At 35.8% G+C, this 25,924-nt stretch overlaps 2 protein-coding genes and 1 pseudogene across 2 annotated transcripts; all 3 read left to right on the forward strand.

The window, feature by feature from the left end:
- The first annotated feature begins 399 nt into the window (after positions 1 to 399).
- Positions 400 to 1,359, forward strand: LOC114118275 (olfactory receptor 51F1-like). The gene is given in 1 exon segment (XM_027979033.1): positions 400 to 1,359. A coding segment is annotated over 1 exon segment (960 nt).
- An 8,755-nt stretch (positions 1,360 to 10,114) lies between these two features.
- LOC101118303 (olfactory receptor 51F2-like) lies at positions 10,115 to 11,059 on the forward strand. The gene has a single exon (XM_004016690.3). The coding sequence runs from the start codon at positions 10,115 to 10,117 to the stop codon at positions 11,057 to 11,059; it is 945 nt and encodes a 314-aa protein (XP_004016739.3).
- A 9,944-nt stretch (positions 11,060 to 21,003) lies between these two features.
- LOC101118559 (olfactory receptor 51F2-like) lies at positions 21,004 to 21,880 on the forward strand (annotated as a pseudogene).
- The last annotated feature ends 4,044 nt before the right edge of the window (positions 21,881 to 25,924 follow it).

Below are 25,924 nucleotides of genomic sequence, written 5' to 3' on the forward strand. Positions count from 1 at the left end.
GCAGACTCAACATCTTTAGCTGAATTTCACTTTGTCATTTCTTACATAAGATATTCAAAATTGAATGTATTCAATGTATTGATTTTTCTTAACTCTCTATCCATTTAATCTTATAATATGATGGAGCTAAAAATTCTATCAATATAGAAATTATTATTAAAATGTATGGAATTATTTGAATGTATTTTCTTAAATTTAAGAATAAATATGTTATATATATATATATATAGTGAAAGCTATAAATCAAACTCTGTTATATATATATTATATAAATAATCACTTACCCATGACCTTAGATAACTTTAGATAACTCTCCTAACCAAGAGAAAATTTATCCGGATATCTTCATGTAACAATATAATGTATTATTTCTATAGGATGTATGCATTGTGAAGATAAATGTTACCAGTCCAGGAAAACATGGAAATCTTAGATAATTCAACATCTAAATTTCCAACTTTCTTGTTGGCTGGAATTCCTGGCCTAGAGTTTGCCCATGCTTGGATCTCCATTCCCTTCTGCTGTCTTTATGCCACTGCCCTCTCTGGGAACAGCATGATCCTGTTTGTCATCATCACCCAGCAGAGCCTGCATGAGCCCATGTACTATTTCCTCTCCATGCTGTCAGCTGCTGACTTGGGTTTGACTGTCTCTACAATGTCAACCACATTAGGTATCCTCTGGTTTGATGCAAATGCAATCAGTCTAGATATGTGCATTATCCAGATGTTTTTTCTTCATGGGTTTGCCGTCATAGAATCTGGGGTGCTGGTGGCTATGGCCTTTGACCGTTATGTGGCCATCTGTGATCCTCTGAGGTACACCACCATTCTCACTAGTTAGAGAATCATCCAGATGGGTCTCCTGATGGTTATACGCACTGTAGTATTAATTGTACCACTGCTTTTGCTTCTTAAGCCCCTCAGTTTTTGTGGAGGGAATGTGCTTTCCCACTCCTACTGCTATCATCCAGATGTGATTAAATTAGCATGTTCAGATACTCGGGCCAATAGCATCTGTGGATTAATCGATCTCATCTTGACCACAGGAGTAGATACGCCATGCATTGTCCTCTCTTATATCTTGATCATTCACTCTGTTCTCAGTATTTCCTCCCCTCGAGAACGACACAAAGTTTTTAGCACCTGTGTCTCCCACATTGGAGCAGTTTCTATTTTCTACATCCCCATGATTAGCTTGTCATTGGTGCATCGCTATGGGCGATCAGCCCCCAAAGTTGTCCATTCAATGATGGCCAATATGTACCTGCTTTTTCCTCCTGTGCTCAACCCCATCATCTACAGTGTAAAAACAAAGCAGATTCGCAATGCTATACTCAGGCTTCTTCTTATGAAATAGACAGAGATAATTAAGTTTGAGAAAATAATGATAGAAGTGGCTTTCATTGTAGAAAAGCAGTTCTGCTAGGTTACTGTCTTTCAGACATTTTTTCCTCATCTTTTCATTTGTTCAACAAATATTCAGTAAGCATTTTTGAGTTTTCAGTCATAAAATACATATATGATATACCTTAAGGAATTTACAGTCTAATAATAAAAGCATAAAAATAATAATAATGAAATAATTTAAGTAATGCCTGTAGTAACTAACATTTATTGTCCATTTTATACTAAGCATTCTATTAACTGCATTTAATATATACTACTTATTCTTCAAAACTGCTCATTGAAATGATTAATTATATTTCAGAAGTGAAGAAACAGACAAAGACATTTAGGCCATCAAAGGTAAGACATCTAACAGAGCAGGATTGAGGTTTGAATTCATGCTTTTTGTATCTCGGGTACTGTGTTCTTCACAAACTTATTGTGTACTCTTCCAAAAGCAACTACAAAAATGTCACAAGATCAGAAGTAGGAACTGGTCTTCACATCTGTGTATCACGCATTTAAAATATTGTAATGAATTTCTAGCAGTATATTTTAGCTTTTAGTCTTTATTCATAATTAATAGTACAAAAATTGAAACAGATGTGCCATGGCATGCAAGCCATAGGTCATTACCTAGTACTGAACAACCAGTAGAAAATCTGCAAGGATTAGGGACATCAGCTAATTCACGACAGCAATTTAGAGAACTGGAGAGATCATGAAGAGGCATGACCTTTGAGGTAGAATTTGTTAACTTTCTTGTGTCCAAAGGTCCTTTTGAAACCTAATGAAATCCATCAACCCTTTTCCAGAGAACAATAACATATAAAAACATTCATATTATTTTCCATAGAATGTCAGAGGATTCACAAAATGCCATGAAGGGCCTACATGGCTCTCCTAGTCAAAGAACCAAAGTAAAGAATTCATAATTTTTAGGCTATAAATGGTGGTACACAGCTAGACTTAAAAAGTTTGGTTCCTGAAAAGAGATGCATGATGACAATATCAGTTTAAGAGATAGACAGAAACTTAGAACTCAGTTGCACAAAACGGTTGAAAAATACAGAGGAAAAAGGAGATGGAAACCTGATGGGAGACCCATCAATATTATTGCCGTTGGAAAAGTGGTCCAAGATAGGAGGGGTGAGCCATGAATCCCAGAAACACTGGGGGCAGCTGTGAGCTGGAGCCAACTCACACTAGTTTGCCCGAAGCCATAGTGTGCATCTCTTCTCAACTCTGCATTAATGACGCCACATTGACAGCTAGAATCACCACTGATACTATGGCATTGGTAAATACCGCAAATAAAATTCATTTGTTTTGTCAGATTTTCTATTGGTTGTTCAGTACTAGATAATGACCTATGGCTTGCATGCCATGGCATATCTATTTTGACTTTTGTACTATTAAAACTCAGAAGTTTTATTTCTTTTTCCTAGGATTTCAGTTTGCCAGCACACCAGTGACTGGGTCTGCCTTACATATGGCTTTATGAAAAGCAATAGAAATTAGAAGATAATGCCCTTAAAATCTAACCTGTGAGGTAATTATAGAGACAAAAAGTTATAAAATAATGTATGAAGCATTGCAATAGTTGCTAACACAAAATTACACCCCTTATTTGTGCTGCCTTCTAAGCTGAAAATGTTTCCAAAGGTAAATGGAGAAGAGTATTCTGGAAGCAATTTTGCGGAATGATGTAAGAAGCATTGTGTCACCATTTCACTCTTCATGGAAGAATACTCTCCTGAATTATAAATTCACAGGTCCTATCTAGGCACAGCATCAAAGAATATGAAAACATAAAATACTTCCTTCTCTTTCCTTCTGATTTTTGCTCTCCATCAGATTTTTCCAAGTGAATTTAGGCTACAAGATTTTCATTAGTTGCTTAAAGAACATCTTTTGCTTGAACAATATTATTTCAAGAATGGATTTATAGATTTGGTTTAGAAATTCCATTGTTATTCCTGAATTATATACATAGGGGACTTTTGTTCTGACAGTACTACATGCCTGTTTCCTGCATAGAGCTTCAAAAATATAGAACACACAAAAATGTTAAAGGTGAGGAATTTTACTCTGAGATGCCCAAAGGACTATAGCATTGTAAAGTGTTATCCTAGCTAAACCTGCTAAAGAAAAGATTCTATATCTCTTTGGATGCTTCTGGCTGGACCTGAATATGTGCACACACACACAAACACGTACACACGTACACACAAGATGATGGGAAGGGAGAAATATATTTGGGGATTTCATGAGGTGCAAGCAGAAACTTGGATAATTTTACTTAGCTTGAGTTGTATTGGTCTACAAATTATCTAGGATACTATATATGCATGCTGCTGCTAAGTTGTGTCAGTTGTGTCCGACTCCGTGCGACCCCATAGATGGCAGCCCACCAGGCTCCTCTGTCCCTGGGATTCTCCAGGCAAGAATACTGGAGTGAGTTGCCATTTCCTTCTTCAATGCATTCATGCATGCTAAGTCACTTCAGTCGTGTCTGACTCTGTGCAACCCTAGGGACAGCAGCCCACCAGGCTCCTCTGTCGACAGGATTCTCTAGGCAAGAATGCTGGAGTGGGTTGCCATTTCCTTCTCCACATATTCATGCTATTTACTGTAAATCAGTAAAGGAGGTTGGCTTGTGCTTCGCTTAGATGCAGAGTGGACTTGAGGTAAATTTACTAAATTAGCATTCTAATAAAATTCAGTACTTCAAGGAGGCCCCGTTTAAAAGATACTCAGGAGAATCTTGTAGATCAGAGTAGCTCATTCCCTAAGTCACAGGTAGAAATAAAAGAAGCTGACAAGGGGGAAAAAAAAGAGAGAGCTATGTGGATGTGAAGGCATAACATTGTTTCACTATGTTTTTCTGTACATGACATATGCCCTGATTCTTTCATTTATGTACATCTGCTGTGTTCTCTGTCTTTCCCTTTTTCCAATTCTGTCCAGTAATTCAAATTTTATCAATTTGTGGAAAAAATTAAAATTTTTCCTGCAGAAGGATGGATCTAGTTGACATCTTTCAGCCTGGAAATAAGTTGCTTGCTTATCTACTTCATTGGCCAGGATTCTAAGTAGGCTTGAATTCGAATTCTCACCACTCCGCTGATGTAAGAGGCTAACTCCACATTGAATCTTACTACTTCCCACTCTAGAAGATCACATTCATTTCTCTTTGGTATTTAATCTACATTGTATTCAAATTCTACCTCTTCTTTGAACCATTCTTTATCAAACATAATAAAACAGCTGACAACAGTGGGCAAACTGCTATGAGTAGATTACATAAAGCCATAAGACCCACCCTTGAGTGTGTCCTTGAAGAGGGCCTAGAGGACATGCCATTCAAAGGCTGTTAAGGAATGACATGTGAAAATGATAGCTTCACTAAGAAGTTGAGAAGTGGCTGTCCTCTGCTGACCAGGAGTGGCCATTGGAGATGCAGTCATAGAGCCAGGCTCATTAATATCCATGCACATGGTAAGGCCTTGACATAACAGAGGCCAGATAGCAGTGATTAATCAGAAAAAACCAGGAGGCTGCAATTATAAGAACCCCCAAAGTCTGAAGGGTAGACAGATCTTAATGTCCAAGCAGTAGTGGGACATCCCTGGGACAAAATAGACAAATAACCAAGGGGTTAGCCAGGTAACATTTATAACAAAAACAAGACAAGAATGGATGACATAGGGGCTAGAAGAATTGTCATACTTTGCAAGGTTGACCTTGAGTTTAGGAGAGAAGGATGGAAGAAAGTTTTGGTAGAAAGAAGCATCTTAGATGATTTGTTGTTGTTTAGAGGCTAAGTTGTGTCCAACTCTTTTGCAACCACATGGACCATAGCCTGCCAGGATCCTCTGTCCATGGGATTTCCCAGGCAAGAATACTGGAGTGGATAGCCATTCCCTTCTCCAGAGGATCTTCCTGACCCAGGAATTGAACTCGTGTCTCCTGCATTACAGGCAAATTCTTCACCATCTGAGCCACCAGGGCACCATGTTGACAAATTTTTTTTCTTGTATGAAAAAGGCTACACTCATGGAGTCACTTGACTTTGTAATTCTGTTTTACTGCTTACTTCTGAATTATAGGAATGTATTTGCTCATTTTAACATTTAATGCATATGCACTATGACCCTGCTGCTATGTTATTACCTGGAGATACTTTCAAAGCATCTATTATTTCACTTGGTTGTGCATGAAAAGCTGCGTGATAGATTCTTGAAGAGAAACACAGAGAATGAAAATTAAGGATTACTGGATCCTCATTAAATGACATATCCATGCTCAAATAATGATTCAATTTCATTTTTAATTAAAGCATGTAAACACAGATTTGCTGTGTCGATGTTCATTCTTCTTGGTTCTTTTGTGTCTGTCTTAGCATCACATTTCCAGGTGCCAGCAAGATAACCTGGGGGCAGGGAGGTAAAGCACAACAGAAGGGCACAGCAATTCCCCTGCGGTGTATTTATTCCCACTGAGTAAATTCCTATATCAGCAAGTTTGCTTATAAAATTCTCCTTTCTTAGAGGTAAAGGGGTAGCCTTCATATACTCACCCCAACTAAGAGTAAGAGAATTCTTTCCTCTTGTCTAAAGGCCAAGTCAAGCAGCTGCTTTCAGATCAGAACCAGTACTTGGTTGTGTCTACTATAAAATACGTCTGATGAAATAAGGCTGAATCATGAGCAATTTAGCTTAAATGAAAGGAAGACTTTTTTCAGAAGTGAAAACAACAATTTATCTAGTCTTCCGGCATTGCTACTTCAGCATCTTTCTTTGTATGCCTTCTAATTTTCCACGTCTTGAAAGGTAAGGCGTTCCCCCACTTACCGTGGTACCTGATCTCCAGGCCCTCGGAGCTCCTGGTTATTCTTACTTCCACTGTTTCGTTGACTTCTATGGCTCTTATATCTACTCAGAAATCCCAAACCCCATATAGATGTTTTGTTTTTATCTGTTTAGTTAATCATGGCAAAAAAAAAAAAGTGTTTTTTTAATGTGCGTATTTCATGGCACATATAATAACAAAACCTCAAAACACAATCTTTAAATTATTATACCTCAATTCTGATTTGAATTACATCTAATATTTGCTTTAGTTCTTTATGTTACTAGTAGCTCAGTATTTTGGTCTTTCTTTTCCCATTTGTTTTCTTTCATAATGTCTATGGTCTATTACCTTAGGATATTTTCTTCTTCATTCTACAGGGGTTTTAACAGCTTTGATACTGCAGACTGAGATGCTATTCTCTTTTTATTTTTATGCAATATTTTAAAGATTTTATACTAGCATTTTTTCTTCTGTAGTGCAAAGAAAGATCATTTCACACCTTTTTATCCCCAATAAACTACTCATGCAACTTGCTTCTGGATGCTGTCTCACAAATTATGATCATGTAGAATGCAGGTTCTGACCTATTTTCCAATTTCTAGAACCTACAGTCCCACTGACATCCATGCTACCAACACTTCTAGCTCTTTGCCACTTTGGAAAGAGAGGCAATTAAAACCTAAATTCCAGAATTATGCTGTTGCCAAATTTTCTTCTGTTTTCGCTTCTGCTAACAAAGATGTACTTTAGTGAATATTTCAAAATTCAACATGTCTCTACTCATGACACCTCTCACACCATCATCTTTGCCTGTTTTTCTTGAGATGAGATGTCTGGGAAGGAAAAATGCCCTAGGTCACCTTTTAAATTTACTTTAAAAAAAGGTGATTTTTTTTTTTTTGATACAGACTCTTGATTCCTGAGTGTAGTCTGTCAAAATGGCATTAAGTGCTGTCCTATGTTTTGACTCAATTCATGTCTATATTCCTTAGTTAGGAGCAGTTAATCACCTTCAAAAAATTCTGGATGAAGACTATCTGTCTTTAACTTTAGTGTTTCTTTGGTCTATTTCTCTTCCCCTTTATCTTTTTTTGAAAACTTAATAGAAAATTGGGAGAGACTGGTTTCAGTTAGTACTGGCTAAAGATACTTTAAAATGGAAGTCTATTCTATTTTATCTTTAAAAACAATTCACTGAAATATAGTTGTTTTACAATGTTGTGTTAGTTCCAGGTGTAGAACAAAGTGATTCAGTTATACCTATATAAATATGTATATGTGTGTGTATATATATGTATGTATGCATCTACATTTATATTCATATTCTTTTTTAGATTCTTTTCCATTATAGGTTATTACCAAATATTGAATATAGTTCCCTATGCCATACAGTAGGTCCTCTTTGGTTGTCTATTTTATGTATAGTAAGTGTATATTTTAATCCCAAAGTCTCTTTTAAATCTTAGAAAACTCTGAAAGCAATATGCTATACAAATTAGAAAGAGTTTCAACATAGATAGATATAGGTGATCAACAGATGGGAGGTGAGAGTACATTCGGGTTTCTGAATTAGGCAACCTGATATATTAAGTTACCATAGACCTATAGATTGACAATAGATGTATAGAGCTGTTAATCAAAATGGGAAGAAACAGAATATACAAGTTGTGGGAAATAATTCAGATGCCATCATTTGGTGCTTGAGTTGACTTTGAGATACTTAAATGGAGAAATCCAAGAGTTAGAGAGATGAGTCTAATGTTTAAGAGATTTGTTGTTGTTGTCTAGTCGCTAAGTTGTGTCCGACTCTTTTTTGACCCCATAGACTGTATAGCCCACCAGGTTCCTCTGTTCATGGGATTCACCAGGCAAGAATACTGGAGTGAGTTGCCATTTCTTTCTCCAGGGAATATTCCTGACCCAGGAGTGGAACCCATGACTCTTGCATTGCCAGGCAGATTCTTTACCACTAAGCTACTAGGGAAGTATTTAGGAGATTAGCTTCAGATTAAATAAACATTTCAAAGTTGGAAAATAAATGAATAAAATAACATTATCCATGAGATGCCTATGGAATTGAAAGTATGTATAAATAGATAACAACATGTTGGAGAAATAGTCAAACTAACCTTTGACTACATCCATAAGTAAGTTGTATAGTTAATTTGATGATAAAATTGTGCAAAAATGGATATACTTAATGGAAATTATCTTGGCTGGCTTTTAAAGGAAAATCAGAAGTCTTAAATGAGCTCAAAATATATTTTGGACAATAACTTTATTTTTACAATAAATTTATGTCCACTATAGATTAATTTGAATTAATGTACCCCATATTATGCTTAAGAATTTCCTGTTTGCTAAATTGTTTGCTAAATTGTTTCAATAATTTATCTACATGTCCTCTAAAACATATGCAATCCAGAAATACAGTTGCTTCATCTCTGAACCATTAAAATATTATACAGGAGATTTGAAAACATAGATATCTCTAACATGGTTGCCATATTTATTAATAGAGGATTATATTACTGTTGAAATATAAGTAATTATCATTATTATTATAATTATTTTTTCATTAGGAAGTATAGTGTAGTTTTTAATAGCACAAGTTCTAAAGTGTCATTTTCTGATTCTCAGTGTAATCTCTTCCAGATGTTATGACCTATAGTAATTTATAATAACCTCTGAATTTCTCTTTGTTTTATCTGTAATAAAAATATCTCTCTCAAGTTTATCATAGGTTCAAATGAAATAATCTTTGTAAAATACCTATAACATTATATAGAACACTATCTTAGATTCACACAATATTGTATACCTGAACAACCCTATAAAAGATCAAAGACTAGATTAAGGACCAGGGAATACGTGACACAAAAGATTTTTCCCTATTGATTTTTAGCACAACAAAGGGAGAGTCTATAATGGTAAACAAGGCAGTATTTTAATGTTACAAATTAAAAACAGTATCAAGCTTCAGATTCACAGGACCTGAAGCATCTTCCGTCTAGTTCACTTTAGTAAATAAATGTAATGAGGCAGGATAAACTGATGTTATCTGGGATAGAGTCTTAGGTATATGTGGAACCTGACAAAGACAGGTTTCCCTGCTAAGTTAAAATGACTTTTCACTTATAATCTGAGTTTAATAATTCTACAATTCCAAGGCAAAATTAGTCAATTGTTTTCTCAGACCAAGTTCTGCTCATGGTTAAATAGAGTATTTCAGGAAGGCAAATAAAATATAAACCAATTACCATAAACATATTGAATATCTACTATGAGCAATGAATTCTATGGAGCAAAGATTAGCTAAAATTCACTCCTGTTCTCATGTAGCAGAATTAAGATTAACTCCCATTCTCAAGTAGAAGTTTACAATCCAGTTGAAGAATAAAATATGTAATAAAAATATTGGTAAGAGTATAAGAGAATAAGTGATAAACATCAAATAGAGTTAGCTAAGTAAATTGAAATTAAATTGAACTCAATATCTTATTTCAGTGATGAACTTCGCAGACGTAATATTGGTGAAAGAAGCAAGATGCAATTAGTATATACTACATGATTCTATTATATCAAGATCAAGAACAGAGAGAAGTAATTGTAGTGCTAGAAGTCAGAACAGTGGTTACCTCAGGAGAAGATATTGTTAAGAATGAAGCATTAGGAAGCTTTCTGGGTTGGTGGCAAGGGTGTATCAGTTGATCATGGAAGTGGTTACATAGGTATATATAGATGCCAGACTTAGCTGTACTCTGAAGTTTTGTGAACTTTACTAAATTTATAGTAAACTTACACTAAAAATAAATTTTAAATTTAGAAAGTCAAGATCAAACAAGAGAATTCCGCTCCTGCATACATTAATGCCAATTTTCCATAACTCCACTTTGCCCACTTTCCTCTTGACTGGCATCCCTGGACTTGAATGGGCCCACACCTGGATCTCCATCCCATTCTGTTGCCTTTATTTGACTGCTCTTTCTGGAAATACTTTGATCCTGTTCATAGTCCTCACTGAGCCAAGCCTCCACGAGCCCATGTACTACTTCCTGTCCATGTTGTCCACCACCGACATTGGCCTATGCATCTCAACACTGGTGACAGTACTGGGAATCTTCTGGGTCAATGCCCGGGAAATCAGCTTCAACGCTTGCTTATCACAGATGTTCTTCATTCACCTCTTCACTTTCATGGAATCTTCAGTGCTCCTGGCTATGACCTTTGACCGTTTTGTGGCCATTTCTAACCCCCTGAGATATGCTACCATTCTAACACACACGAGGATTGCACAGATTGGTCTAGCAGTCATCACCAGGGGGACAGTCATTCTGACACCACTAGTCCTGCTTCTTAAACATCTATCATTCTGCCATAGTCATGTGCTCCATCACTCCTACTGCTTCCACCCTGATGTGATGAAGCTCTCGTGTTCAGACACAAAGATCAATAGTGTATTTGGACTAACTGCAATTATCTCTACTGCTGGGGTGGACTCTGTCTTTATCCTGCTTTCCTATGTCTTGATCATTCGCTCAGTTCTCAACATCGCATCCCCAGAGGAGAGGAAGAAGGCCTTCAGCACCTGCGTTTCTCATATCACTGCTGTGGCCATATTCTACATCCCTTTGATCAGCCTGTCTTTTGTTCACAGATTTGGAAAACATGCTCCATCTTATGTGCCCACACTCATTGCTAATGTATACTTGCTCATCCCTCCTGTGATGAATCCCATCATCTATAGTGTAAAAACAAAGCCAATTCAAAAAGCTATGCTTAAACTTTTACATTTCAAGGGAACTCATTTTTAACAATTCTGCTCTCACAAATATCTATTTCAAAGTCAGTGAAGATTTATCACAAATTGGAGTTATCATTTCAGTTCCGTTCAGTCGGTCAGTCATGTCCAACTCTTTGCAACCCCATGAATCACAGCACGCCAGGCATCCCTGTCCATTAACAACTCCCAGAGTTCACCCAAATTCATGTGCATCGAGTCAGTGATGCCATCCAGGCATCTAATCCTCTGTCATCCCCTTCTCATCCTGGCCCCAATCCCTCGCAGCATCAGGGTCTTTTCCAGTGAGTCAACTGTTTGCATGAGATGGCCAAGGTATTGGAGTTTCAGCCCCAGCATCATTCTTTCCAATGAACGCCCAGGACTGGTCTCCTTTAGGATGGACTGGTTGGATCTCCTTGCAGTCCAAGAGACTCGCAAGAGTCTTCTCCAGCATCAGAGTTCAAAAGTATCAGTTCTTCAGTGCTCAGTCATCTTCACAGTCCAACTCTCACATCCATTCATGACCACTGGAAAACCATAGCCTTGACTAGACAGACCTTTGTTGGCAAAGTATTGTCTCTGCTTTTCAATATGCTCTCTAGGTTGGTCATAACTTTTCTTCCAAAGAGTAAGCATCTTTTAATTTCATGACTGCAGTCACCATCTGCAGTGATTTTGGAGCCCAAAAAGATAAAGCCTGCCACTGTTCTCACTGTTTCCCCATCTATTTCCCATGAACTGATGGGACCAGATGCCATAATCTTCGTTTTCTGAATGTTGAGCTTTAAGCCAACTTTTTCACTCTCCACTTTCACTTTCATCAAGAGGCTTTTAGCTCCTCTTCACTTTCTGCCATAAGGGTGGTGTCATCTGCATATCTGAGGTTATTGATATTTCTCCTGGCAATCTTGATTCCAGCTTGTGCTTCTTCCAGCCTAGCGTCTCTCATGATGTACTCTGCATAAAAGTTAAATAAGCAGGGTGACAGTATACAGCCTTGATGTACTCCTTTTCCTATTTGGAACCCGTCTGTTGTTCCTTGTCCAGTTCTAACTGTTACTTCCTGACCTGCATACAGGTTTCTCAAGAGGCAGGTCAGGTGGTCTGGTAGTCCCATCTCTTTCAGAATTTTCCACTAAGCATATGCGATTTTATAGTCCAGTGGAAATAAATATTATCCAATTCAGTTATTTCCACGATTTAGTTAATGCCATCTAAGACAATCTTACCTTTTACACCACTAAAATATGAATTCAGAATCTCAGTATCTCTCAGTTAGCCTAATTTTACAGATGACTAACCAAATTCCTTTCTCTAATCATATTTTTGCCCCCAAACACCCATCATTCACTTTGAGATAATTTTCCAAATAGCTGAATCAATTTGTATTAAAATTTAAAAACAAACCAACGAGCATCTCTTTCATGGTTATTCCTCATTCACTAACTAAATGAAGAAGAAATTCCTGTCTGTGATGAATTCCTCCACAATTCTGGTTCAACTTTGCTATAAACTTTAATCCATCTTTTTATCTCTTCACATATTCTGCAATTCTAAGAAAATCAGTCTGCTAAATGCTCCGTGAACTTCCAGATATTCAAGCTGGCTTTAGAAAAGGAAGAGGAACCAGAGATCAAATTGCCAGCATCTGCTGGATCATCAAAAAAGCAAGAGAGTTCCAGAAAAAACATTTATTTCTTCTTCATTGACTATGCCAAAGCCTTTGACTGTGTGGATCACAAGAAACTGTGGAAAACTCTGAGAGAGATGGGAATACCAGACCACCTGACCTACCTGTTGAGAAACCTATATGCAGGTCAGGAAGCAACAGTTAGAACTGGGCATGGAACAACAGACTTGTTCCAAGTAGGAAAAGGAGTACGTGAAGACTGTATATTGTCACCCTGCTTATTTAACTTCTATGCAGAGTACATCATGAGAAACGCTGGGCTGGAAGAAGCACAAGCTGGAATCAAGATTGCCGGCAGAAATATCAATAACCTCAGATATGCAGATAACACCACCCTTATGGCAGAAAGTGAAGAGGAGCTAAAAGCCTCTTGATGAAAGTGAAAGTGGAGAGTGAAAAAGTTGGCTTAAAGCTCAACATTCAGAAAACGAAGATTATGGAATCTGGTCCCATCAGTTCATGGGAAATAGATGGGAAAACAGTGGCAGGCTTTATCTTTTTGGGCTCCAAAATCACTGCAGATGGTAACTGCAGCCATAAAATTAAAAGATGCTTATTCCTTGGAAGGAAAGTTATGACCAACCTAGATAGCATATTGAAAAGCAGAGACATTACTTTGCCAACAAAGGTCTGTCTAGTCAAGGCTATGGTTTTCCAGTGGTCATGAATGGATGTGAGAGTTGGACTGTGAAGAAAGCTGGGCGCCGAAGAATTCGTGCTTTTGAACTGTGGTGTTGGAGAAGGCTCTTGAGAGTCCCTTGGTCTGCAAGGAGATCCAACCAGTCTATTCTGAAGGAGATCAGCCGTGGGATTTCTTTGGAAGGAATGATGCTAAAGCTGAAACTCCAGTATTTTGGCCACCTCAAGTGAAGTTGACTCATTGGAAAAGATTCTGATGCTGGGAGGGATTGGGGCCAGGATGAGAAGGGGATGACAGAGGAAGAGATGGTTGGATGGCATCACTGACTCAATGGACATGAGTCTGAGTGAACTCCTGGAGTTGGTGATGGACACGGAGGCCTGGTGTGCTGCGATTCACAGGGTCACAAAGAGTCGGACACAACTGAGCGACTGAACTGAACCGAACTGAAATGCTCTGTCATGTACATGCAACTTTCCTAATGGTTGACTGTTTACTGTTTGTTTGATGTTTACTGTTGACTCCACTTCAATCCTGACAACTCCAACTCCAACTTGAAACTCTACTGATATCTCAAGGCTCCTCTTTAAATATCTTCTTCATGAAGATTTTTGTGATTATTTTGGTGACATTTGATCTCTCCTTCCCATAATTTACCTTTTAAGTGCCTTATCTGTATACTTTTTGCCTTTAAATGTTTTGACCATACATTTGTATGTATTTATTATACTTTCCACAATGCTATAAATTCCCTAAATTAAAAAAAAATGCCTTGATTTTCTTTGAAACTTCTACGCCACATAGCAAAACGTCTCTCACAGAGCAGACGCAGTGATAGTTTTTGAGCTGAACTGAACATAATAGACTATCAAATTGTCCTTCTGAACAATTCCAGTGATAAGTTTTCAATTCAGTGTTTGGCATGTATAACATAAGAAATCACTCTTATAACTTATCCCAGTTTTTCTGCCTGTGTTATCCAGTAATTGATCAGTCCTGAATCTCTCAATTATATAGAGAAAGGGTTATTTTGGAACTTGAGATTGCACTCCCAGGAACTTATCCCAGTTTCCATAAAGCTCAATTTGACTAAGAATAATTTAAGCCATTTTTAAAAAATTTAATGTGTTTTCCAGAACTGCTGCTATTAGGTAAGTTTGGAAATTTTTTCCGATGCCAGAGACAAAAACTTATAAACCATCTTCAAATGCTCACTTTCCTTTTGCTTCTGCATGCAATGAATCTGTATTTCTTGACTGTTCTAACACCAGAATATCTTTCATCTCCAACACTTAAGTTTCTACACTAAATCTTGGCTTCCTTTTAAATGTATAGACCTCTAACATTGTCCCTTTTCCTCCTGTTTGCTATCAAGTAGTCAGAAAAGGGCTTTGCAAATGGCTTTTGAATTAAATTTTGTTATACAAGAAATAATAAATATATTCCCACTAATAAAAGATTTTATAGAAAAAGCCAAAATCCTCCTTGATATATTCCCTCAAGTTCAACCATTCCTAGGTATTAGCTCAGTGTGGTTTCAAACCTCATTGTCTATTTCTGTATATGTTTGTAGTATCTATTTGGTAAATTAGCACTGAGCTGCTACTTTGTATAGACATAGAAATGCTTTGAAATGCTCTCTCGAAGATTTATTTCCCCAGACTCAATTAAATACCCTCCCTCAATTATTCTAGCTCATTGCCAAGCAATGCCCTGGATTTGTTAGTCTGACTGGTCCCACTCTACTTCACTCTACTTCACTCTCTCACTTCTTCACAGATGGTGATAAGACAGTGGCGCACTATGCCATCTGAGATATCACCAGCTCAGAGTTTTGCAGCCACAAAGTAGAACAAATAAAACTAAGGACACAGCCACCTCAAATTACATTCATATTCATTTTCCAGTAGTAACATGCACCTAGTATCTCTAATAAAACAGACTTTAGTTTGGATATTGAGACTATAAATGTGAACAAGATTAGCTTCTTACTTTAAGTGAGCTATTGCTTAGTAAGGAGTATAATTTTCAAAGATGTAGTTGCATTAAAATGCCTATTATAGATGTTCCTGCTTTCCAGGAGACTTAGTAAAAGACAAGAACTTTAAATAGCAATTCTACTTTATTATAACCATGGTATGAAATCATAAACCATGATACAGAAGTCGATAGGAACAAGCAAAACAAAAATGATAGGAGCAAGTTAAAATGAGAAGTAATAATGTGGCATATTAATTGAATTAATAATTCAATGGGAATGTTGTATCCACTATATACAATTTTAACTGACATTCAAATTTTAAAGAAAATACCTCTTGTCTGTAATGTATTCCCCAAAGTCCTTTCCATAGGATTGTAATACAGGCTAGATACATATTGATGGATGGGCATCTTATTAAAAATACAGATCCCCGGTTCATCCATACAGTGGTTGCTAAGAAGAGCTATCAAGTCACAAAAGACATTGACGAACCTTAAATAGATACTATAAAGTGAAAGTAATCAATATGAAAAGGCTATGTATTATATAATTCCAACTATATGACATTTTGGCAAAAGGTAAAACCATGGAGACAAGAACTTAGGGAGAGGGAAGGATGAATAGATGGAGCAGAGAGAACTTTTAGGGCAATTAGATACTATGATGGTGAATACATGTCATTATGCATTTGTCAAAATATGTGCCATGAACCATGCCAAGAATGAATCGTAATGTAAACTATGAACATTGAATGATAATGGTGAGTCAGTGTTGGTTTATTGATTGCAACAAATATATCACTTTGGCGAGGGATGTTGATGGTGGGGGAGGCTGTGCATGTGTTGGAGTGGGATGTATATGGCGTTGTGTAATTTACACTTAATTTTTAAAACTAATTGGTGAAACTTATTTTTAGCTGTGCTGGATCTTCGTTGCTGTGTGGCCTTTTCTCTGGTTGGAGCAAGCAGGGGATACTCTCTAGGTGTGGTGCACGGGCTTCTCACTGTGGTGGCTTCCCTTGTTGAGCGGCACGGTCTCTAAATTGCATGGGCTTCAGTAGTTGTGGTTCCTGGACTCCAGAGCACAGACTCAATAGTTGTGGTGGATGGGCTTCGTTGCTCCGCAGCATGTGGGATCTTCCCTGACCACAGATGGAACCCGCATCTCCTGCATTGGTGGGTGGATTCTTTACAACTGAGCCACCATGGAGATCCTTCACTTGATTTTGACATGAAACTACAACTGCTCTAAAATAATCAAAATCTAGGGATTTCTCTGGCTCCAGTGGTTAAGACTTTGCCTTCCAATGCAGGGGATCTGTGTTTGATCCCTGGTCAGGGAGCTAAGCTGCCACCTGCCTCATGGATAGAAAACTAAAAATATAAAACAGAATCAATGTTGCAACAAATTCAATAAAGACAAAAAAAATTTAATGTACAAAAATTCACCTTCCTTCAACCCCCCTCCAGAATATATTATTTTACCAGTTCTGGCTTAAGAATCTATATCTATAATAAGATTCCTCAGGTATATCTAAAAGTTAGCCAGTTTGGGGAGCCACTGAGATATAACAGGATACAACAAGTTGTTGTACAATATCTGTCGTATCTTCGTTATCTCGTGTGAAGGAAAATTTAAATCTTCCTCTGTGTGAAATGTGCGATATGTGATAAGTTGCTTAAGTCATGTCTGACTCTGTGCAACCCTATTGACTGTAGCCAGGATTCTCCAGGCAAGAATACTGGAGCAGGTTGCCATGCCCTCCTCCAGGGGATCATCCGACCCAGGGATCAAACCCTAGTCTCCTGATTGTCCTGCATTCCAGGCTGATTCTTTACCACGGAGCCACTGGGGAAATCCTGTCTGTGGAATAACCGGATCTAAAATCCTAGTATAGGAGGATGATGTTTTTCCTTCTCCAAAGCATGCATGGAAACTGTATTCACAGACTTCTCATGTTTATTCAATATTTATATTTTCCTGTTATATAATTTCAATATAAACCATTGTAAGTCAAAAAGAAAACAACCTCAGCAATTGTAGTACACCAAACATTGTGGGAGAGCAAGCCAATTTAGGCAAGCAGAGTGACTCTGAAGAACAAAGGTGGCAAAACAAGCAAACACAACTGGCCAGAGAGATCCCTTAGGAACAGGGTTTTCTGATGGGTAAATGAGTCTCCCGAGAGTGGGTTCTTCATAGAGAACCTCTACTCTGGGAACTGAAGGAGATCACGTAGCCCTGTCTCTTCCTCATGCTCTTCACTTGACGTAAGTACAAGGGCATCAGAGAGACATGGATGTGTATTAATGTTGGAAGGTTTATGTAGACTCATTTTGCTGTAAGAGATTTGGCTTCTTCAGGGGAAGTATTTTTAAGAGGAAATTATAATAGCCATGCAAACAAAAGATGTTGTAGAATTGCCTTTTATTTGAGAATTTACCATAGGATGTGCTCCTGAAACTATCACAAGATTGTTAATCGGCTATATTCCATTACCTGAAAACAATAAAATAGCACTTTATTGTTTTCAGTGCAGCTTAGAAATAAAGAACAGATATTCTTTCCAATGTACTGAATCTCCATTCGGAAAAATTTATAAACAATGAAATTCTGAAAATCAAAAAGTAATCCAGGTTATGTGATCAACTAGAAAACTGACTAGGGGTCCTTAGATATCTAAAATATATTATTCATGGTACTGAATATGGAGAGTTCAAATAGCCCAAAGAGCTGAATTTCAGTCATCAATGTATAATTCTGCCATGAAAAGTGAGATTTGATTTCTTTAAGTGAAAATATTGACTATGGGATATCTGGGGTCATATGCTCAAATCCTAGTGTTGAGCTTCAAAGAGATAAATAATTTATCTGAAACAATAGTGATTTATTGGTAGTAGAGCATGAAAGTTTCAATAGTATCTTCCTGGTAACAATACTGTTCCATTCAGAATAACAGCCTATAATACTCTTCAAGAAATCAAGATATTCAAGCCAGACTGATATCAAAGAGATGCATTTGAAGTCACTTAACTTAGGTTAAATATGCCAGCAGTGACTATGGAAATGAATAGGACTAATTTTTAGTATTTTAGCTCAAGTCTATGATTCCAGCAGGTCTCATTATACAATGTTAATCTTACCAGTCATCTTAATAATTTAGCATGTGACAAAATAATGCTTTTTCATCTCCCTTGAATGTTGATAAGGAAATAAGTTTTAAGTAGAACAATAGAAATCAGAACACACACTAAAAAATCTATAAAACACCAAGTGTTTGAAATGCTAATGTCTATGCATTTACACAATTGTTTAGAGACAAAGAAAGATGATAGCATATGGCTGTTGAAGAAAAAAAATCACATGAATAATTGACATTTTAGTAATCTGCATATATATGTAACATAAAAGTTTATTTATTTAATGTTTTTCTACCAATTTTCCACCATCGAGAAGCATTGGTACGTACCATGGTGGACTTTAACAAATTTTGAATATACCAAGATGGAATTCAAAGCCTAGCTTTTCCATTGTATGAAATATTACAAAATTTATTTCTCTAATTTTTACTTTCCTGGATGAAAAACCTGAGTCTTAAAAACAATATGATTTTCAAATTAAATGATTCTTCACTTAAAGAGCTAAATAACAGGCCTGACATACTGTGGAATTCTATGAATGATAGGTCTTAACTTCCTTTCAAAATAACTTAACTATTAATATCTCCAGTTTACCAATGTTATCAAGAATATTCTGTCCTCTGATTTCAAAATTTTTGCATATCAATTTTGCATGATGCCAGAAAACTGAGTGAGAAATTGATTTAATTTTACTTAATATACCTTTACATCAAATAATTATAAAATTAATAGAACATTAATCATTTTATATCATGACAGTAGCCATTCCATAATCAATAAAACATGCACTTGAATTTTTCTGTATGTGGAGCCCTTTTAGAATCTCTCATATATTTAAGATACTAAGTAGTGTCCATAACCATGTACCATTGAAGTCTTTTTAAATTGCAACTGAATAGAATAAGAAAACAATCACGGAGATGACTAATTCAATCACCTTAATATATTAACATCAAATGACAAGACCAAAGACGTGGCTATTCTAAACAAAAACTGAGCAGCCTCAGATGTAAGATATGTTAGGATCTCAGTAGTGTAGTGTAGTGAAGTCACTCAGTCGTGTCCAACTCTTTGCGATCCCATAGACTGTAGCCTACCAGGCTCCTCTGTCCACGGGATTTTCCAGGCAAGAGTACTGGAGTGGGTTGCCATTTCCTTCTCCAAGGAACTCAGTAGCCTATAAGAACAGGAATAAAATTTGAGACTGGATAGCAATAATAGCTGGGGATTAAAAATAAAAGTAGTCACAAGAGGCATCTCAAAATAAGATTTGGAGCCAAAAATGTTTCAATCACTAAGGAGGTAAAATCATGTAGGCATAACACAGCTATAGGAGTATATTCTCCAAATTAAGTGGTTTGAGAATCATGTTTCCAATATTCATGAGTGACCAATGGAATTCCAGTCAATGACTGGGACTATGAGGAAGTCATCCAACCTTCAAGAGGCAAAGAGAAGAAAATTAACAATATATACAGCACCACCAGATTGGCTTAGTGAAGATCTTAGCAAGAGTTTGCAGTACATAAGGGGACTAGATCAGAGTTAAGTCAACATGTGAAAGAGAAAAAAAAAAAAAAAAAACCTTTCAGGACATAACTTACATAACAAAAAAATCCACTGGTGGAAATGGAAGTTCAAATATGTTATTTACTTTGAGAAAGCCAGGCTCTGTAAGGGTATTGTTCTGAGACTGTAGGCAAGTAAAGGGTGGTGATAACTGCAACAAGACTAGGCTGAAGAGGGAGTATCTAATACCATGTATCTGCACACCTTACTCTTAACCCTGAAATTTAATATAGTTGCCTCTGAAAGGAGTAATTGCTAAAGGCAATGTCACAGAAAATTATCTTAACCAGTTATGTTTCAACGCAACTACAATGACAACAGACATAAAAGGAAAAAAATCAAGATCAGAAATGTAACTCTAGATTAGAAATAACCCAATCAAGTCAGGGGTAAGATCCATTGACCAAGAAATAATAAATTAGGATATTTCAACATGTATAAAATTATTTCCTTAAAAAATGGCTTCCTAGAAAGACTATATATTTTTAAATGTATGATAAAGTTGCACAATAATGTACTAGAATTAATACAAATATTCTAGCATATGATGTATTTTTATTAAGTAATACATCTTTCTTTTATAACCTATTATTACTTTGAGGTCTCCATTAACTTCTTGGTATTTTCAGATTATCTTGATCCAATTCTCCTTTATGTGGGAAGTACAAAGAAAGGGAGGGAAAAACTCTTAGGATCAAAGTGGAAGATGACAAATAGTACTCTTGAGATATTATTAAAAATGCCCTCTTCGCTATTACAAATCAGGAGACAAGAGTTCAGTACAGCAAAGAAGACTAAAGACTAGGGAGCAAAAAAGTAGAGATAAGGTCCTAAGGAAAATCTCCAATTTGATTTATCTAACTGTAGTTAATAAAAATCATAATGAATTTACTGAATGGTGTTTTCATTTATCCTTATAGGACATTTTATTTCAACTCTATTATCCATAGTATAAATGTCACCTTTTCCTAACATTACTTCCTCTCCTCTGATCTTTTTACTGACGGGAGTTCCAGGACTAGAAGCTGCCCATGCCTGGTTTCCCATCCCTTTCTGCTGTCTCTGCATAACTGCCTTATCTGGGAATGGTGTAATTCTATTTGTCATCATCCCTGAGTCAAGTCTCCCACAGACCTGGGATTGTGTATTTCAACACTAGTCACCATGCTGGCCATATTCTGGTTCAATGCAAGACAGATCAGTTTCGATGTCTGTGTTGCCCAGACATTCTTCTTTCAACTTTTTACTGTCATGGAGCCTTCAGTGCTCCTGGCAGTGGCCTTTGATTGCTTCATTGCTACATGTAACCCACTGAGATGTGCTACCATTCTGATTGATTCCAGAATTATCAAAGTATGGTTTGCCATCTTAGCCAGAGGCACAGTGATCCTAGTGCCTATGGCCCTACTTCTTAAATATCTATCCTTCTGAAAAATCCATGTGCTCCATCATTCTTATTGCTTTCATCCTGATGTAATCCAGCTTTCATGTTCTGACAATAAGATCAACAGTGTTTAAGGACTTACTGTCCTCATAGTTACTGCAAGAGTGGTCTCCATCTTTATCTTTCTCTCCTATGTCTTGATTATTAAGGCCAAGCTGAGCATTACATCCCTCTCATTAGCTTGTGCTTTGCCCATAGATTTGGGGGAAAGGCACCTCCTTATGCACACATTCTTATGGCCAAAGTGTATTTGCTTATTCCACCAGTGATGAATCCCATTATCTACAGTGTGAAAACCAAACAGATCATTAGGACCATTAAAAAGGTCCTTTTTCCCAAGGGGTTTGAGTTTGATTCTAACAACTCTGTAATAAAAGCTACTCCTTAGCTATGACTTCTAAAACCTAGTTTAGTTAATATCATCTATTCTATATAACTCAAAAGCAAAAAAAAAGTAGAAGTTTGGATGGGTGGGGTGGGGATGTAGTTTGGTGAAAATTTACCTTTTTTTAGTGTTTAAATTTTATTTATTTATTTATTTTAATTGAAGTTTAGTTGTACAATATTATAAAAGTTACAGGTGTATGATACAGTGATTTACAATTTTTAAGACTTATACTCCATTTATAGTTGTTATAAAATATTGACTATATTCCCCATGTTGCACAGTATATTCTTGTAGCTTATTTCATATATAATAGCTTGTACCTTTTAGTTCCCTAACCTTATATTGCCCCTCATCCCTTCCCTTTGCCCGCTGGAGAACACTAGTTTGTTCTCTGTATGTGTAAGTCTGTTTCTTTTTTTATCATATTCACTAACTTGTTGTATTTTTAGATTCTACATTTAAGTGATATCATACAGTATTTGTCTGTCTCTCTCTGACTTATTTCATTTAGCATAACCCTCCAAGTCTATCCACATTGTTGCATATGATCTGATATTTTTGTTTAAAAGATCTCAAGAAATCTATTCTAAAAATTATTAAAACTAATAAATCGCATCAATAAAGTTCAATAAAACAAGATCAATATGTTACAAATCCATTGTATTTCTATACACTAACAAAGAACAACTTAAATTTGAAATTAAGGAGTAATTTCATTTACAATAGAATCAAAAAGAATAAAAATACTTGGAAATAATCTTAGCCAAGGAGGTCCAAAACTTACATACTGAAAGCATTGTAGACAAAAGCACTGCTCAAAGAAATTAAAGAAGTTGGAAATAAATAAAAATATATACGATGGTTATGAATTTAGAGACTTAATATGGCTATATTTCCCAAATTGATTCTTAAGTTGTAGTGAAATCCTTACTAAAACTCATTTGTTTCTTTACATAAATTGACAAACTGGTCTCAAAATACATATGAAATTTTAAGGCACCCAGAATAGCAAAAACCATAAAAAGGCAGCAAAGTTGGAAGAGTCACCCTAAACAATTTCAAAATATGCTATACGGTTACAGTAATCAAGGTGGTCTAATACTGGCATAGGATAGACATGTAGTTTAATGAAATAAAATTGAGAATATAGAAATAAGAGCTCACATTTCTTTTCAATTGATTTTTGACACAGATATGCATAAAATTCAATGAGGAAAGAACAGGGTTAACAAATGTTTCTGCCACTCAAATGTCCCTCAGCTGAAAAATGCTTATATATAACACAATAGATTTATACAATGGAACATTATTTGACCACTAAGAAGAGTGAAACATTTACACTTACCACAAGATGGATGAATCTTGGAAGTATGATGCTAATTGAAAAAAGCCAGTACCAAAAGACTACCCAGTATATGATTCAATTTATATGAAGTGTCTAAAGTAGGCAAATCTACAGAGACAGAAAGCACTGGGTTTGACAAAAGGTTACTTTGTTTTTTTCCCACAAGATGGCTCCAGGGGTGCTTCCTTGTCTTTAACCTTATCCACAATTCTGTTAGATTGTATTGTGATAGCTATCATATCAGCATGCATTAAAAAATACTTCTCAAAATTGGGAACTTTTGTGAACACATTTTATTATTGAAGCTGGAAGGAAAAAGGCAAAATTTTTGGCATACTATGTTTTATTATTTCAGAAAATGTGAGAATACAACTTAAAAGCAAAAAAAAAAATTGTGCAACATATGAAGAAGGTGCTGTGGCTGATCAAACGCATCAAAAGTGGTTTGAAGGGACTCAGTGGACTCGGTTCCATTCCCTGCATTGCCAGCGCAAAACCTGGGTATGTGATAGATACTTAAAGTGCTTTATGAAATAATTAATGAGATTTTAAAAAGAAATGTAAAGTTTTCTTAGAAAGGTACAAAATTCATGCACTTGATATTGGAGGTTGGTAGATTTCGCAGCTGGGTGCGGGGTTGTGTGGGGATCACAAGTGAGCCTGGGCATAGAACAGGTGGTTTGTTTTGGATGTTCTACTCACAAATTTACTTTTTTTTTTTTAAGTTGAATTGATTTTATTAATGTTAATAAGGATTAAGAAAAGAGAATGTTTAATATTATAAAATTATAAAGTAAAGGAATTTTATCTCAATCCACTGAAGGATTTTTTCCCTCTTCATTAATGGATACCATAAAAACAATTTCATAATTCCTAAACTTCTGGTTTCAAAAACTTGATAGAATTTTGCAACTTGTGTTTCCCGTATTTTCCGATTCTGTAAATTTCCTATTGCTATCAATTTTGTCATTCTGTCAACCCCTGAATATTAATAATAATTTTTTAAAAAGAAAAGCTATTTTACTGCTTTTTACCACTAAAATATAGAAAATGAATTTTATGAATTTGGCTCACACTGAAAGAATATTTATTAATGCTACAAATCAGAGATCCAATGACAGAAATACTGTCTTGAATCCAAAAAGAACAAAAATGAGGTCACTTGAGTTGCCCTGAAAAGCATTCCACAATCTTCAGCATGGCTTACTTGTAGCTATACTCTAAAGTTCTAGTGTTTAAAATGTAACTAAAAACTAAGTGAGAGTCCTTATTTTCAAGTAAAGGCATCTAAATGACTTTAAGTAATAAAATCTATCAAAATATTTCACAAGTCTAAAACACAGCTGAGAAGGAATAGCTATTTTTTCAGCTATTCTACACTGTTTTTGATTTTAAAGGTCCAAGAGAAAAGTTAAATGATAAATTACAGAAAACTGCAAAATGTCAAACTTAACTCCTATAATTTCTCTATTTTGTTATATTATTATGAATGTCAACATTTACTTTTAATGTGCCAAAAATAAGACTTTACAAAATGTGAACAATTAAAAAGAAAATTACATTAGTAATTTTATTTCTTTTGATTCATTTTATAGGGTGCAAAAACAATACCTCTTCAAAAACCACTAAAATGTTAATGAAGTTATCACAAAATCTTTTTAAGTAGATTTTTTCACTATTCAATTATGCCTAGATAACTTTGAATAGCTACAGCTTTCTCCAAATAGGTACCAAAGTTTGTACAGACTTAATTGTGAAATCTGACTGAATTAAAACTTGAGATCACAAAAATTTTTAAGTTTTAATTATTTACCTTTTAAACTTCAGACTTTTTTTAAAAGAAAAAAATTAGTTCAAAATTTTAATAACTGCAGATTTAGTAATATTTTTACTTGAAAACAATGTCCATTTTCATGAATCGCAATTAAGATATATTGAAGATTTAAATGTGAAAGATTTCAAAGTGTCAACGTTACTATAACTCTTTAAATGTTCTCAATATATACAAAAACATACAAATTATAGATACAATTAGTTAATATATCTACAATACAACATATGAACCATTCTCCTTCTCTAACCATACTGATATGAGGATCAAGTAATAAATCTCTGTGCCTTGAACAAATTTACTTTTAACAAACTTTTACAAGGATACAAAGTCAAGGAACTATCATACCAGTCCTTGCATAGAAATGAAAAAAATGAGCATAACAAATCTTTTTACAGACATAGGTTTTCAGTTCTTCTGGGTATATACTAAGGCGTACAACTGCTGGATTGCATGGTATGAGCATGTTTGTATAGTTTTGTAAGAAACCACCAAATTGTCTTCTAAAGGGGCTGTATCATTCTGCATTTCCATCAGCAATGAATGAGAGTTCCTGTGGCTTCAAATCCTCACAAGGATTTGACGTCAGGGTTAAGGAGTTTGGCATTTCTAACAGATGTGTAGTGGTATCTTATTACTGTCTTATTTTCATTTCCCTGATGACTTACGATGTGGATCATGTTTTCATATGCTTGTTAGCTGAGTTACTGTCTTCTAAATTGTACAGGGGTAATATTGCTTTTGAATGAGAACTACAATCATAATCCATTCAGGATTCTCTTCGGAGAAAGGAAAAAAAAGTTAGACTGAAATGAATTGCCCTCCAAGGTTAGTTGTTTGGGGCAAAAGTGTTAGAAGGACACAGCTA

This window comes from Ovis aries, chromosome 15, assembly GCF_016772045.2.
Source record: "Ovis aries strain OAR_USU_Benz2616 breed Rambouillet chromosome 15, ARS-UI_Ramb_v3.0, whole genome shotgun sequence".
In the NCBI taxonomy this organism is placed as follows: Eukaryota; Metazoa; Chordata; class Mammalia; order Artiodactyla; family Bovidae; genus Ovis; species Ovis aries.